The 16,865-nt window shown below is 41.4% G+C and overlaps 1 protein-coding gene across 3 annotated transcripts in view; it reads right to left on the reverse strand.

Annotated features, from left to right (window-relative positions):
* Nucleotides 1–5,218: 5,218 nt before the first annotated feature.
* Nucleotides 5,219–16,865, reverse strand: part of TRIM36 (tripartite motif containing 36) — a 70,110-nt gene continuing 58,463 nt past the window's right edge. For 2 of the 3 annotated variants that reach the window (XM_033163705.1, XM_033163706.1), the window contains exons 6-11: nt 14,866–15,119; nt 13,849–13,973; nt 12,995–13,288; nt 10,109–10,406; nt 8,548–8,640; nt 5,219–5,652 (exon numbers count right to left, since the gene is read on the reverse strand). In XM_033163705.1, the coding sequence (XP_033019596.1) occupies nt 5,286–5,652; nt 8,548–8,640; nt 10,109–10,406; nt 12,995–13,288; nt 13,849–13,973; nt 14,866–15,119 (1,431 nt within the window). In that variant the 3' untranslated portion in view covers nt 5,219–5,285. The remainder of the gene's footprint in view (nt 5,653–8,547; nt 8,641–10,108; nt 10,407–12,994; nt 13,289–13,848; nt 13,974–14,865; nt 15,120–16,865) is intronic. The other variant, XM_033163708.1, reaches the window with a different exon arrangement.

The raw sequence follows: 16,865 nt of genomic DNA on the forward strand, positions 1-16,865 counted from the left end.
TTTCAACCACTGTTCCGCGGCACACTAGTGTGCCGCGAGATGTTGCCTGGTGTGCCGTGGGAAAAATTGTGTTTATTTGATTCCTATTCAAGAGAATTACTTTATATATAGTCAATATAGGCACAGAGTTAAATTTTTTAACATTTTCTAATGGTGGTGTGCCTCGTGATTTTTTTCATAAAATAAGTGTGCCCTTGCCCAAAAAAGGTTGAAAAACACTGGCTTAGGGTCAACAGGAGAACTCTATTCCCCTCACAGAGCTCCAATTCCCAGAGTGCTTTAACACTCCCGCCAGGGAACTTTGAGAATTGCAATTTTGTGAGGGAAATAGGGGTCGCCTAACAACACTCAGCACACAGTTCCCAGGATTAATCCTTAAAGTGACATCACAGTGCTTTAAAAATATTGTGCAGGTGTGCCTCAGTTAAAGAGATTAAAGAGTTTCATTTTGAAACATCTTGCATGGGATGAGGGAGCCTTTAAAGTTCACAGCACACTCCCCAAACTTAAATCTGTCCTCTTCCTCCATGAACACTTGCTATAAGCAGCCCTCCAGAATAGGATGGCTTTGTGGGTATATTATTTGGCATGTCATTGATGCAATAATAGTGCAGTAAGGTAAAGGTAAAAGGACCCCTGACCATTAGGTCCAGTCGTGTCTATGGGGTTGCGGCGCTCATCTCGCGTTACTGGCCGAGGGAGCCGGCGTACAGCTTCCAGGTCATGTGGCCAGCATGACAAAGCCGCTTCTGGTGAACCAGAGCAGTGCACGGAAACGCCGTTTACCTTCCCAACAGAACGGTACCTATTTATCTACTTGCACTTTTGATGTGCTTTCAAACTGCCAGGTGGGCAAGAGCAGGGACCGAGCAATGGGAGCTCACCCCATTGCGGGGATTCGAACCGCCAACCTTCTGATCAGCAAGCCCTAGGCTCTGTGGTTTAACCCACAGCGCCACTTGCATCCTATCTGCACTTCATTCCGCTTTATCAGTTGTTCTGCGATGCTCTCCCAATGTTAAGATATCTTACGCAACAGTTCAGTTCCAGAGGTTCATGTATATACAGTAGAACCTTGGTTTTCGAGCATTCGGAAGTCAAACGATTCAGAACCCAAACGCTGAAAACCCAGAAGTGAATGCTTCAGTTTTTGAACGTGCCTCGGAAGCTGAACAGCTGAACAGCTTCCGAGGCACGTTTCTCCATTTTCTCCATTGCAATTGCCGACTGGCAACTGTGCCTCGGTTGTCGAATGTTTTGGAAGGTCAAACGTTCTTCCAGAATGGATTACGTTTGACAACAGATGTTCCACCGTACACATACAAAAAATAAAGCCAGGAACACCTGGAACGAACCCCTCCTACCCCCCACAAGGTGGTGGTCTGCCTACCTGGCTTTGGGAAGGAGGTGCAAAGGCTCTGGCAATGTTCGAGAGCCCTCCCACCACCTTCTCAAATCCCACGAAGCACTTGCCCAACTTTGGGAAAGATGCAGATTCTAGAACCATGCCAGAGCCCTCAAGCATTATCCCCAATGTGCTGCCGGAGCCGTCATGCTTTCCCAAAGCTAAGTAAGGCTGCAGCTGCAGCTTTGCACAAGTGGGGAAATGGGAGGGTCAGTTTCCTCTGCTATAATAAATAAGAAATGTAGTTCTTCAGCATATAACAAGCCAATTGACTGGAGACAAACTCTGCATTGCCCAAATATGTAAAAGGAAAAACCCTTCAATCGTAACAAGTTAGTTAAGAAAAAATATGGGGGAAAGCTTTAATGACAAAACTAGCATATCTATGAAAAGCTTCAAGAAACAATCAGTTTGTGAGATGGGCTTTCTTCATCCGATACTGTACTCAAATCATTTGACAGGACAGCACTATTAGCTTTCCCCAACTCTGTATGTTCCCACTGTTAATCGTTCATCTTTGTGGAATTTTTATGTTGATCAAATAAAAGGATCTCTTTTATATATAAAAAAATCAACTCAAAATTTAGCCCTTTTAAAAACATTACCAGCACCAATTCAGGACATCCATTGTCTTGAAAACCAACTCTTAATAGGACAAGGGGAAATGTGTAATCATCCTTTGCAAATGATTTCAGATAAGTGTCAGAACCGGGACTACCAAACAAAAGCTTTTATGCATTGAGAGCAAGGGAAAATAAAACTGCATATTAGAATCTTTAAGACAAGCCAGGGGGTTTATCTGAGCAAATCGAGAAGGGAAGGAGTTGAGAGTTCTGGGACAGGGCATGTCTAACCAAATGGGCTAGCTAAACAAAGAAATCCTTTCATAAATAGTTGGACTGGCTTGAGGTACTGTTTGGAGTTGGCAGTGTGCATAGAGAAGGCCTTATTGCAGGGCCAAGGATCTAGAAAGAGTCTCCAGGTCAAGTCAAGCCCAAACTTGCAAAGAACATCTCTTTTATGGGTCCAATCAGTAGGTTTGGGGCTGGCAGGCCAACGAGGAAGGAATATGCTTCCTCCCTGCCCCACAAGACTGGTACACTATGAATAGCTAATTCTCATGTCCAGGAATTGGGGTTCCTATTATTTTGGGGGAAGTTGCATTCCACCTGAATGAAAGGGGTGCAGTCTAGGAGTACCGGATTCCAACTGGCACTGAAATCTCAAGTGGCTAGGAGTACTTGTGTCCAGCTTAGGCTGGTTTGTCAGCTACAGCTGTGCAGTAGCCTGACCTTATTTGCCCATGCTCTCGGGACAACCCACCTGGACTACTGTAACGGATTCTGCATCGGACTGCCCTTGAAGATGGAGGCTGCAGCAAGTGCAGAATGCAACTGCTGGATTGGTAAGTAGCAGGCAGCCTGTCAAGATCTTGCACCACTGACCCTGAAAGTGTTGCATTGGCTGCCAGTGAGTCCAGTTCAGAAGCCATAAACCACTTAGGGCCCAAGGATCCAAAAGAGCAGTTCCCAAAATGTGAACTTGGGCCCTATAATCGGCAAGGGAGGTCTTCTTGGTGGCAACACTGCAGGCTGCTGCTCAGCGGCACTGACGTGTTACAGGGACTTATCAGTGGCAGTTCCCCATTTGTGGGATGTCCTCATTGGGTATATGCACCTCCCTCTCTCTCATTGCTAAATTGTCTTGTTTACTCAAGCATTTGATAGCTACATTTGATACTGTTCCAGGTAACCCTGAAATTATGAGCTGTGAGGGTATGTGATTGTGCTTAATTATTATTATTTTGTGTTTTAATTATTTTACTTGTTTATTTCTACACATTTAAAAAACAAGTAGGAATCACAATTAATGTTGCATAATCATCAGTGCAAAATAATAAGCAAGTTTGGAATGTGTCTTGGAAATTTGTCTTCTTCAGCTAATTAAATCAGTTGCTTTACTTTGTTTTCATGCAATTCACATTTTGAAATGCAGCCAGAAAGCAATACGATATCAACTTTCCCATACCTACAATCCAGTTGCCAACTTTTATTAGGGAGTTGCCATTATCTTATAATAACAAAGAGTTTAATAAAGACATTTTTATTTGACATACTTTATTTTAAAAAAATCTTGAGGAAGTTACATTTCCACTTCACAATATTTTCAAACAAGGCCTTACGGTTTGCATTAAAGCTTCAAATATTATTTTCTGAAAATTGTCTACATGATGTACACTTGTACAGAGCTTTGCAGATCAAACAGTAGTCCCTAACAGGTTTGTTAGTTATAGCAGCTATATGTGAATGATCCACACAAGGTTTCACTTAGTCTGAATGTAAAGTGCTCTTTCTTTTCAATAGAAACTGGATGTGTTTTTTCCCTTTTCTAAAAAAAAAGACCAAACAAAACCATGACACGACCTTCCTGGATGGTTTAAAACTTTTCAATTTTAGTTTAAAGCAAGAAGCTCTGCATAGACAGGTAAGTATCTTTGCCCCTGGTCCCTTCAACTGAAGTGTAAGCACCACATTTATACTGAATAGGTCCCAAACATTCCACTAATTCTCAGGATTAATTGAAGCAGTACGGTGCATAAAAGTAGCAGAAATGTCCAAATCCACTTGTTGATTAAATTATGACGGGGGGTGGTGGTTTTTCTTTTTAAAAAGGAGAATATCACTTCACTGTACAATAAATAAGTTATGGCTTAGTCAGCATCCCCTAAATAAACACAAGCTAAAAGTAACGCTTTGGGCTACAGTTTTATGATCCTGAATGATCAGCAGCTGCCAAACCTTGGGAAACCTGCGGCAGTATTTTTAAACAGTATTTAGCAAAACGTATTACACAAATTTCATTCCACCAAAAGAAAACGATGATCAGAAGTGCAGTGCTTCACCAACCTCTGCTTAAGAGTGGCATTTGCCACAAGCTAAGCAGACTATATGCAGATTCAGTCAGTTTTATATGGATTACTTTCTAGCTAACACATCTAATTGACAAGGGCACCCTAAAGCAGAAGTGTTCCAAACTTAATGTTCAGTACACTTTATTCTAAACACACTAAAAACCTTTTTTATGAAGTTACAGTATAAACTATGCAAACAAAAAACATTCACTTTTTCTTTTTCTTTTCTTTTTTTTAAAAAAATCTGTATTACCATTTGGGCCTGCATTTTTAAATCTCTCTATATACAGTTTTCAACAGCAAGGTCTGATGTTTCAAGAGAAATTGCACTTATATTTAAATATACTGAAATACAGTATATAGGAAATAACCAACAATACTGAAAACACACATAAGAACCTTGCTATTAATCACTGGTAGACAGACAGGTTTGTAAAAGTCAATTGCGTGAGTCACAATAAATCCATCTTGGATACAATCATTGTGATTCATATCTATCTCCCAGTTATTATGTGTTCTATTGCAGTGTGGATTCACAATGTACTCTGCTCCCATGCAAATATAGTAATCAGGACATCTAACCACTCGCAATGTAGTGAAATAAACTCCTTTTCAAACAAGGAGCATACATAATGCATAACCATAAGAAATGCACTGTTACATAGGGCCCATTTCCATTTTAAAATGGAATTTAAAACCAGATAGCCACCAGACTTCCAGCTTATGAAAGGCAATGAGACTGCTAATCCATTTGATTTCTGAAGGCTCCAAAGGCATGCCAAAAGGCAGGCCAAGGGGTGACTCCAGAAAGCTCTCTCTGGACAAAAGAAATCTGGTAGAGATGGAAAAATTTCTGTGACACTTAAAAAACGAAATGAAAACAGAAAGACTCAAAAGCAGGGTTGCAGCAAAAGCACTTAGGAGATATGATGTAATTAAGACATAATGCTAAAGATGGATCCTTGGGCATTACATGTCTTCGTCTTCGTATTTCAAATATTTTGCTGCAATTGTTTCTTCCAGATGAATTCCTGCGCTCCCCATCAATGCAAAAGCTGGATACATTTTACCAGAGCAGTCTACCTGACGCTCATAAAGACATTTCATCCTGTCTGCATCGTAGAATCCAACTCTGCCTTTGTCACAGTCAAGGCAGATTCCAATGCATGATGGCATGGGAAGAATTCTGTTCATAGAATCTTTGGAAGCAGCTGGAGCAGGAGAAACCTTAGGAATAAAGAATTTCTTCATGCCTAAGGTTACCAGTGTGAAAGGCTGCAAGGACTCAACAAAGATGTCTTCACTCCCACTGTCATGACCACTGTCTTGTTCATATCTGGAAGAAGAACACAACATTGATTGATGTATACTAGACATACTGGAATATCTCGTAAAATCTTCAAGGCTTTCTCACAGTCCAGCACAGTAAATTCCACACAATAAAACACAGACCCTTAAAACATTGTGCATGAAGCCAGATCCTCTGCTATGCAGTCCCAAAGTATGCCAGAGGGCAGGGAGAAGGTGTGCAGAGAATCTACATAGCATCAGCACTAGGAAGATTTGTGCAGATTTAAATGAGAACTGAGTGCATATGCGATCATGTGAGTTAACCACATTTTTTCACGATAGAAAAATGGCCCTCCCCCATGATCCACCCAGTATGGCTTGCAACCACAGCAAGGTCCTTGGAGCAGGATCCTGGCTTGTGTCCTTGGAGATACGTTACATCCATCTCAAGTGACACCACATTATTCAGGGCATCCTGCCCCACCACTTCTTGTCTGATGTGCCTTTCCACAGGATGGAAGAAATCAAAATGTGTTTGAAGAATGAAAATCTAGGTAAGTCGTCTCTCAACTGTGAAGCAAGCTCAGGAAATTTGGACAAGTCACTTGTCTCTCAGCTTCAAAAGCTGTTGTAGGACTAAAATGCTGCTTTGATTTCCTCCGAGGAAGGCCAAGTACAAATGTAAACAGTTGAGAAAATAGTATACAAGGTCAAAGTTTGAGGCATTGTGTAAAGTAGCAACTCTGGTAGTACCTCTGAGATCAAGAGGACTATGCTACTATGCTACAGGGTAACTTCTATCAGCAATGTTCAACAAAAGAAACCTATCAAAGAGGATTCTAACTGTCTCAAACAGTTAAAATAATTCCCCTTCTGAAAATAGTATTTCAGTGGCAGTGTTAACCAGCACAATTCTCATGTTTGAGGAAGTGAAGCCAAACAGGCTCTGGCAATGTGAACACATGGTACAGTTCATGACAAATACAAGTTGTTGTTTCTTTCTTTTTTATAGAGAGCATGTACCTGGCCACCATCGTCCCCTGAACTATTTCCTCTGTGCAAAGAAACTTTCTTGGATTAAGATTTGCCCTAACATGGCTTCCAGATAATTGAGCACAAATGAGAGTAATTATCTGGATTCAAGAACCTTACAGCAAGAGTCTACTGCTCTCCATGAATTGAGGTGGGGCAAATAACAAAGGAATCCCCAGCAAGTAAAGCAGGATCCTATTCCTAGCAAGCAGGAAACCCTAATGCTAGAGGCTATACTCTTAGAAGTGAGCCACTGGATACTGGCTACCAGAAAACATGTACTTTAACAGGCAAGAGCAGAAATAGCAGGTCTAAATTGGAAATTATAAGCATCTATGTGTTGTAACTTAACCTCTTCACATTTTTCTCTCTCTCAACTCCACCTATTACTACTACGAAAGAGCTACGGAATGCTAAAAATAAACTTTAGCGTTTGGATTAGATCCAATGGCGGCTTTGTGCTAGCAGAAGTGCTTCCAACAGAAGAATGGAGGGCACCCAATTTCACTGATCCTTCCCTATCCAATGACTCCCAAAAGCTTTTCCCAAGGGTTATGGGCAGTGCTTCTTCTCTTTAAAAAAAATGTTTAGGTGTACTCTCATTTTCCTACCCATATTGAAATACTGCCCTCAATGAGGCCAAACTTAAGATTCACAAAATGTTTAGGGGTATGCATACCCCCTTAAAAAAAGCACTAGTTATGGGACACTCTAGAATGGTATGGACTAGAGCAGGCTTCCTCAAACTTGGCCCTCCAGATGTTTTAATTCCCATCATCCCTGACCACTGGTCCTGCTACTAGGGATGGGAGTTGTAGGCCAAAAACATCTGGAGGGCCGAGGTTGAGGAAGCCTGGACTAGAGAGCTGCAATTGGTAAGGGGGATTAGCACAAAGAAGGAGCCTTGGTTGGTCCAAGCAGAAGCACTTCTATGCCAAGTCACCATTGGATACAACTCTTTGCTTCTTAAGGCAGATGATGATGATGATGATGATGATGGACTTATTCTGTGCAGGTTATTACCCATATACTGGTTACAGAGCTTCCATCTATATATCTATATCCCTGCAGACAAATTTTCCCAAGCTCACACTTGCTGATGCAACACCTCCCACACCCATGAAATCTCTTTGGCCTCCAGTTCTTCTCCCAAACAGGCTTTACTTCAATTTTAAAGTGTGCAACAGGAGAAAACACTGCAGTTGAGTGTAGCGGTAATGGTAGGAATTACTAGCAGCAGCATTTGAGAGCTAGGAAGTATTAATACGCCATTTCACCTTCCAATTCTCTCTTGCAAAATCCCATGCACCCATGTTTGCCTTACAAAATCGTATACAGTAGAGAGAGAGTTGGAAACTTCTTCTAACATACACCTCCACCCTCAGCGAGTCAGGATTTTGGGGAGGAAATCATTTTGAGACTCTCAAAAAGAAGAAGAAAGCACTCTGCAAATAATAATATCCTGCCCTTTTTTTGGGTTCAGGGCAGGAGGTTGAAGGAAAATTGTCTGAGGGATGGAAAGATGGCAGCATAATGGAGATCAGCAAAGACTTCAAATTCCTGCTTTGGGTAGTTCATTGTCAGTTTGTGTTTACTGGGATGTGTTCTAGTGTATGATAAATAAAAAGTGAAGAACCAAGGCTATGAAGGAAGATATTTAAAGTCAGCAAAAATGCAGGTATACAGAGGTTGCACCTAAGGCATGAATCAACCTTGGGAATCAAGCAACAGTTGGGAAACCAAAATAGTCCCCAGCTACACATGCTGAGGAGACAAGTCTTTGCATCTTTGCTTTACATAGGATGTAAAGTAGCTGGGCAAATGTATGTATCTACTAGCAACAACCTGAACGGTACTTCTGAGAAATGTGCAATTTCAAACTGTATTAATTTTTTAAAAAATTGTCCACCTTTTTTCCATTCTTCCCCCCTCCTCCTCTTTCTGGCCCTTTTCTTCATGTTGTAAGATTTTTCTCTCCCCGACAGTGTCACGCAACTGTAATCTTGAAAAAAATTAAAACGGCACTTGTCAGTACTATTGAAGAGGGAAAACAAGGATTATGAAGAAAGCAACTGATTCAGGACAAATATGGGCAGCCAGCATTAGCAAAATACCCATCACAGCAGCCGCATTGGAATCATCATCCTGTGAAGAAGGATTAGTTTCCCCAGATGCTGAACATGAAAAGAAGCTAATAGAAGTTGAAAAGGCAGCTTAGATGCTTTCCTCCTCATTTCCACCCCTCCTGCTAGAAACAGGAGGTCAAAGGAGACTGACGTGAAGGGTCTGAGCTGAGTTAGAAGAGTAGCAGTGAATGCATTGCTTTCTGCATGCATGCACATATTATTTCTGCTCAATTTAAGCAATGTATACAATACCGTAAAAAGGAGGCTTCTTGCCTGCTGGTGTGAGCTGCTGCAGTGCTGAGCAATGATCTGTAACAGTTTGCTTTTGAATCACACTCTAATCGCACCTCTGAGCTGAATGTTTTTTTTATTGTTGTTGCTGCTGCACAGAGTAGAAATTTGGCTTGTACAAGCACGCAAGTCAAAACGAAATCAGCAATCTGTCCTTTTATGCCCATGTGCTTCTTGGAAATGCAGATAATAGATATTTGATACACGAGTGTGAGCACCAACTCTAATACACAAGTACCAGCATCAAATCTGTGCTCCTCTTTCCTACACAAGCTGTAGGAAATGTATGTTACAGTGACCAATATTCACAAGGGGGGAAAGGCAGGAACAAATGTCATGTTGACATGTACATGAGTAAGCAATCAAGAGCATGTTGCTTTTTTAGAGACCCATTCCAATGGAAATCATGGGACGCGGGTGGCGCTGTGGTCTAAACCACAGAGCCTAGGGCTTGCCTATCGGAAGGGCGGCAGTTCGAATCCCCGCGACAGGGTGAGCTCCCACTGTTTGGTCCCAGCTCCTGCCCACCTAGCAGTTCGAAAGCACGTCAAAGTGCAAGTAGATAAATAGGTACCGCTCCGGCGGGAAGGTAAACGGCGTTTCCTTGAGCCGCTCTGGTTCTCCATAAGCGGCTTAGTCATGCTGGCCACATGACCCAGAAGCTGTCTGAGGACAAATGCCAGCTCCCTCGGCCTACAGAGCAAGATGAGCATGCAACCCAAGTCATCTGCGACTGGACCTAACCCTTTTACCAATGGAAATCACTTGAAACAAAACCTCTAAAAAGAAACGATCACTCTCTAATAGTGAAATCTTGGAAATGGAACCAGAAAGAGGGCTGCCGAGAAGCAAGTGGGATGTATCAGCATGCTTTGGGGAATCCCAAGTTTTATTTAAAACTTGAGAATTTAAAACCAGGAGAAAGAGGCAGCCCGCCTTCCCCGTGCGAAGGCAACTGAGGCAGCAATCCAGCTGTTACTTCAACCAAGATGTCTTTTATCTTATATTACCTTTGCATTAGCTTCTATGAAAGAGACGAAAAGTATTACTTACCTTGGGCTTGTTAGATCACGAGAATTTTGGAACCATTCGTGGATCTTAGCATCAGATGCAACTCCTACTTTCACCAAATATGAATAAGGCTCCACGCGGAGAGCCCAGAAATGCTTCCCTTTCACAATACCGGTGTCTCCAACAACATAGTCTAATGTAGTATAGCAACCGGCTTGGATACGTTCAGCTCCCAGAAGCAAAGGAAATCCAGCCCTGCTTTCTACAGCATTTCTCCTCGCATTCAGCATGAGACGTTCGCTATTGTAGCCACACTTGTCATCGAAAAGGAAACTAAAAACTGAAAAATATGCACCCTAGATCAGCATCTAATATTACTAGTTTTTAAAAACAAAAAAAAATCATGTGTTTTTTGTACTCTATCAGCAGACTGGACAAGGAATCTCAGACATAATTACTAGAACACATTAGTGGCACAGTGACTCCTATTAAAGTGCAAGGAATTAACTTCACCTCCCAAGATTGTGTTTGTTCTAATAAGCATGATGCTAAGGATGCCCTTCTCCTTAAGACACCATAATTATGCTCATTTCCTTTTGTGGGCCAAATGGTATTGGCTTCTCTATATCGTAATTTTGAAATTGCAAACAACTGGGGCACTACATTGTCCCTTCTTCCCTTAAATATCTGATATTTTAAGAAACTGTGATTTCTACGAAGTTCTAATATTTTAAATAGTTTTGCTTGCTATGGTTTACAATCTCCTCCTTGGTTCTTTAGCAAGAAGGGAAAGGCAGTATGAGCTCTCAGGTGCTGAAGACCATCAGCACTAACTTTAATTTTATATTCACAATTAATGTAGCCTTCTACTAATAAGTAATCTCTGTTTACAATGCTGCAGTGCAACGCTGCAACTCTTCCTCTAATTCAGAGAACCATTCCAGTGGAGCGTCTCCACCCCCATCGATCTACCCGGACACTGAGGTCCAGCACCGAGGGCCTTCTGGCGGTCCCCTCATTACGAGAAGCCAAGCTACAGGAAACCAGACAGAGGGCCTTCTCGGTAGTTGGTAGTTGCACCCGCCCTGTGGAATGCCCTCCCACCAGATGTCAAAGAGAACAACAACTACCAGACTTTTAGAAGACATCTTAAGGCAGCCCTGTTTAGGGAAGCTTTTAATATCTGATGAATTATGTATTTTAATATTGTGTTGGAAGCTGCCCAGAGTGGCTGGGGAGGCCCAGCCAGATGGGTGGGGTATAAATATTATTATTATTATTATTATTCCCTTGATTCCATAACCCAGGTCCTCCCATTATGGATCAACTTTTGGCAGAGTGAACTTTTCAGTCATTTATTTCTTCATCCCTTGTGTATTCTATGCTCTTTAAATTAAGTATAATTAGTTTCGTTTTGTATCTCCCTAAAAAATTATTCGGCTGGCATCAAAGGATGTTTTCTTTCTTCCAGATTCAAATCATTCAATCTGATGGTCATATTTCTTTACACTTGGCACTACATATCTCCTTCCAGGAAGTACCTACAGAGGAACATCTGTAGGCACCATTCAAATTCATGTATATGGAGACCAACTGAGACAAATTTTCAACACTCAAGGTTTAGATTTTGTTCTATTACATACAGTGAAGGAATGCACAATTGGTACACACACTGACCAAATAGAATGTATTATTTTAGACATAAACATATTATCTGAATATGTTTCCAGTGTTTCCCGTTGTGTAGTGACAGCTGCATTTGTTATTGTTTACTCCCAACCCAAAAACTGAATCGTAACATGATTGACTAGCAGACCACAAGACTTACCAGCATGGTAAGGCAGTGCTGCGAAGCCACCCTCCGCACAGCAGTATTGATGTCACTTACCTGAAGGGACAGTGGCCATGTCAGGGGACACTGGTGATAGTACTGGAATGGTTCTGCCAGTGCCAACCTCACCACCCACCTGCCCCCAGCCCCTCACATCCAGAAGCCTCGAGTGCTTCAGGACTAGCCGTTGCACCTGGAAGCTCAGATGTTACTAGCAGCCAAGGGCATCATTCCCACTGCAGCTACGCATGGTAAGAAAACTGCAGCCTATTCTTTCTAATGAGGCCCTGGTGTTCATCAGTCATTACCCTGAGACAAGGTGACTGCGCTGACCTTGGAAACTATTCAAAGTCTTGGTGTAGGAGAATGAAACTGTCCACCTTTTAACAAAGCTGAGTCATCAGGGGCACATTGTACTAATGCTTTTGTGATCAAAAGAGTCCTCTCTTTTATTAATAGAGCTCTAAATGGTTACCGTAACTTCTGCTTTGTATTTCGTTTGTTCCACTATGAATACTTGTATTTTGGTTCTTCCTTTCCTAAAACTGTCTCCTTCAATAGCCACTGCACCTGGTCACATTTATGTAGCTTTATTAAACAATTAAGTATCTGCATTTGCTTGTTTTCATGTCCCTTGCCCCTTTGGTATTGTTTATCAGGTTGTATCTCTGCAAAGAGGTACTGTATTTTTAGTGTTTGTAAATGTTAAGTGGTTTATAAAACAGCAGCTAAGACTGACTCCTCCTAAGATCAACCAAGTGTGTCATCCTAACAATACAAATCTCTGCATTAAGTTTAAATAGGTTATGTAAACACTACTCGTAGCTGCCCCCATTTACGGAGTTCATCTTAAAAGCTTGCCAAAGAGCAAACCCGTGCACATTTCAGAAATGTTGCTAGAGCTGCCCATTTGGGCTAAATATTGGGGCTCATGGTTAAAGCAGGCAGAGTGGGGGAACTTAAAATATAAATTTAATAGAATTTTATTATGACTTGCTGATGGATATACTTCTGTATGAGTGTTCATATATGCATGCACAAGACCTCAACCTTCCACAGCCACCAGTTTGGGAGTTGCAAAAATACATGGATTGTACCTGGAGCTGGTGGTGTGTGCAAGATAACTTCCCTGCTCCAAGGACTACAGATAGATCCTTTATATCCTCTGACTCTGAAGGCATAGCTGCTGTTAGTGTCAAGGTCAGAGATGATCTCACTCTTGCCGAAGACTTCAGTCTCTTGCCATGCTGGGTTAGCATCTTCTCTGTTCAGTTTACGATATTCAAGGATGTAAGTATCAGCTGAACCTGCTTTCTGTGGATGTTCCCAACAGATCAAAGCTTTGTTATACATTTTGCTTTGTTCCTCGTTGATTTCTGGTATATCAACACCTGAATTAAACATACAAGAATTTTTTTTTAGATTTGCAAACAAGATTTCTCCAAGTTGATAGTTGTTGGGGTGGGAGGGAATTCTACAGAATTCATGCTGGACCTTATTCATCCTTGGTTGTCACTCACTCAACAGAAGTGCTGCTCATACCGTCTACCAATCCCCTGGTACATTAAACTCCAGGGAAATCATTGGCTGCTCCTGCTAACACCTTTCCTGGACTCATTCCCAATCTAAATATGCTTTGAGATCAACTAGGTTACAAGAAAAAGCAACTCCGGCATGTGCATGACAGCACACACACAGCTGTTTCAAATACTGACTTGACCCTGCCACACGGTGATTACTTCTTCAATACAAAGGACCTGTTCTGTCTCCCCAAACTGTCCAATAGTAACATGGCCTATTAGGGTATTTTCTAGTGCTAAGAAATTCCCATAGTTGTTACAGGTATACAACTGACTTTTGAAGAACTTTGAAAACTCAGCTGAGAACAAATTGAGTTTGGAAAGACTGTGTGGGAGGGGGGGAATTAAGCGGAGCTTCCTTTCAAACTTACCACTCGAAAGGAAAGATATGTCCACAAGAGCCTCCTGTGGCTTTGCTATGTCAAGAACAAAATCTTCAAAAGAAGCTTGAGCTGCAGGTCTGAAGCTCTTCAGAGATTCAGTTGCTTTTTGAATTCTGTATGTGGAAAAGTTTTACTAGCTAGATATATATATGCATTCTTTCTTAACAAGTTAGCCAGTGGTTCTCAAACTTTTCTCTCTGGGCCACACTTTCAGAATAAAAATTCGCTTGCGCCACACCCATTTTTTTATTGATAAGAAATGCATTGGAAAATAAATAGAAACAACTTCTAGCTGTGCTTGATTTATAACATAGAATACAACTACTTTGTAATATGCTTGTAAGACATCCAGAAAGCATAAAACAATGCAGCTACATAAGAACATGAATCATTCACAAAATATAATATTGATTGTCCTTGAATCTGCCCAGCACACTTGCGATCTTCTACTGCCACATCAGTGTGGCTGGCGCACCACACTCTTTTTGAGTACCACTGCTTTAGGCTCTTTTAAGTGAGAGAAAGAAAAGATCTTGCAAATGCACAATACCTTCGAGAGACCCATACTAAAATATATGATCCTTTAGTTTTTGCTAATGTCTCAGAATGAATAAAATGAGTCACTTGCCAAAGTATTCTTCTTCTTTGACTTTCCTATGTAACAGTGGGATTGAAATCCCCATTAGTTTAGTATATATTGATTATATAATTAATCAGAAACTTCATGATGCATAGTTGACATAAGCTAGTTTGAAAGAAAGTAGGGACACGATCTACTAGGATGTTCTCCTCTCCAAAGTAATTACAAGTGTATTGGAGCTATTCGAGACCCGTGATCTCAAAACGTATCACTTAGATCCAAAATACAGAAAGAGGGCAGAAAATAATTTTACTTCCACATGAGGGAAGTTGCCCCACATGCAGATCTCTATACTCAAATTACGGTGAAGAACAAAGCATGTTTTGAAGTACATCATCTAAATATGTTAGATATAAATGGCGTACCTGTCATGAAGCTGTTTCGCTGTTTGAACAAAACAAGACTGGTCTGTTTCTTTAAGAACTTCTTGGGCATACCCTACAAGGCCATTATTTTCTAGAAGTCCCTGATACTCTTCTATCTGAGAATGCAATTTCTCCAGCCTTAGGTTTTTGGATACTTCAATAGCCCTGAGTGCAGTTGCTCGCCTCTCTTCCAAAACATCGAACAACTTATCAAAGCTGTGAGATGCTTCTTCCTTAGCTCTTTCACCATTATGCTGAAAAACAGGAACATGTTTTTCAATAACCACCAGAACCATTTCCAAAGGTCAGTCTGTTGCAGCAAAAACAAGAGTCCATACCTGCTAAAATGTCAAGGATCTGAAGTGTCGTAATAAAACTTGTAGTCTGCCACAAGACTTGTTCTTGCTTTTAGCAAAACAATGACATTGAAAATCTAAGCTTTTGGTGCAAAGTGCACTTACTGTACAGTGGTGCCCCGCTAGACGAATGCCTTGCTAGATGAAAAACTCGCTAGACAAACGGCATTCGTCTAGCGGAAGCTGCCCTGCAAGACAAAAAAGTCAATGGGTGCTGCTTCGCAAGACAATTTTTTTTTTTTAGCGCGAAAACCTCTGCGCTCCATTGCCACTTCGCTAGACGAATAATTCGCTCTACGAAAAAACTCGTAGAACGAATTATTTTCGTCTAGCGGGGCACCACTGTATTTTCAAAGTTACAAAGAACCACTTCCAAGCTAGGTTAATGAACACAGCTGCCCTGGCCTGAATATAAGAGCTGCTCTTGACAAGTCAGATGTTGCAAAATGTGTGAAAAGCTGCTCTCATATTCAGGTGACAGTGAGGCTCACCTGAAGTAGTTGTGTGAAAATACATCTAATTATAGATTTCTAACGAACACTAAAATAAAACTCCTAAATTTACAATTTTGTTTTATCAAGAGATAGGTGTGGCACTTTAAAATAGCAGTATTTATAATGCAAGCCTTTAAAATCACTTTCATTGTCCCTTTGGCTACAATAAAGATAAAGTAATAACTTGGATACTGTGGTACCTTGGTTCACGAACTTAATCTGTTCCAGGAGTCCATTTGGCTCCTGAAACCATTCAAAAGCCAAGGTGCGGCTTCCAATTGGCTGCAGGAGCTTCCTGCACTCAAGCGGAAGTCACAGAAGCCGCGTCGGAGATTCGGCTTCCAAAAAACATTCGCAAACCAGAACATTTACTATCGGGTTTGCGGCATTCAGGAGCCCATTTGTTCAGGAGCCAAGCCATTTGAGAACCAAGATACCACTGTACTTATTTCAAAACTATTTCAATAACAGTTGGTTTTGGGAGGGTTTTCAAATATGCAAGTATCTGCACCTCATTGAAAATATTGGTTCCAACCTAAATGGAAAATTACATTATAATTAAGACCAAGCTAAACTTATACTTTTTACCTAACAGGGCAAATACCAGGTGGTAAATAGTGGATTCACATTAGGAAAAAAAATGCATGGAAGGAATGCTTAAGCACAGGGGTAGCTAACCTTTTGGGGCTAGATGGTCACATTCACCCTTGGACAACCCTCTGGGCATCTCATGGCAATAGTGGGGGGTGGTCAAAAGTGGATGTGTGCTGCCCAGTCTTGCACTCTCACATGCATGCACAAAGGACACATACAGGCAGATATGTGCACAGACAGAGCTCAATCCACCATCTTCAGCTTATCAATGCAGACCGGCTGAGAACAGGTTATTGCCCACTCTATGCTCATCAAATGGTTGATCTGGTGGTGACTATGAAGGATCTTCATCAAGTTCTGGGTTCCAGCTACCCCCAACCACTGTGTCTACACTATTATTATCATTTTGTCACTGCTGCCAAAATTGGTGGTGTCAGGGAGGGGGAGGGAATTTGCTTGCAAAGGTGCATCAGGTTCCCAAACTGGGTACAGACTCTCTCTCACATACAAATCCGCCACTGTCTCCAATATCTCATGTGGGCACACACACATATGA

The sequence above is a fragment of the Lacerta agilis genome, chromosome 11, assembly GCF_009819535.1.
Source record: "Lacerta agilis isolate rLacAgi1 chromosome 11, rLacAgi1.pri, whole genome shotgun sequence".
Lineage (NCBI taxonomy): Eukaryota > Metazoa > Chordata > Lepidosauria > Squamata > Lacertidae > Lacerta > Lacerta agilis.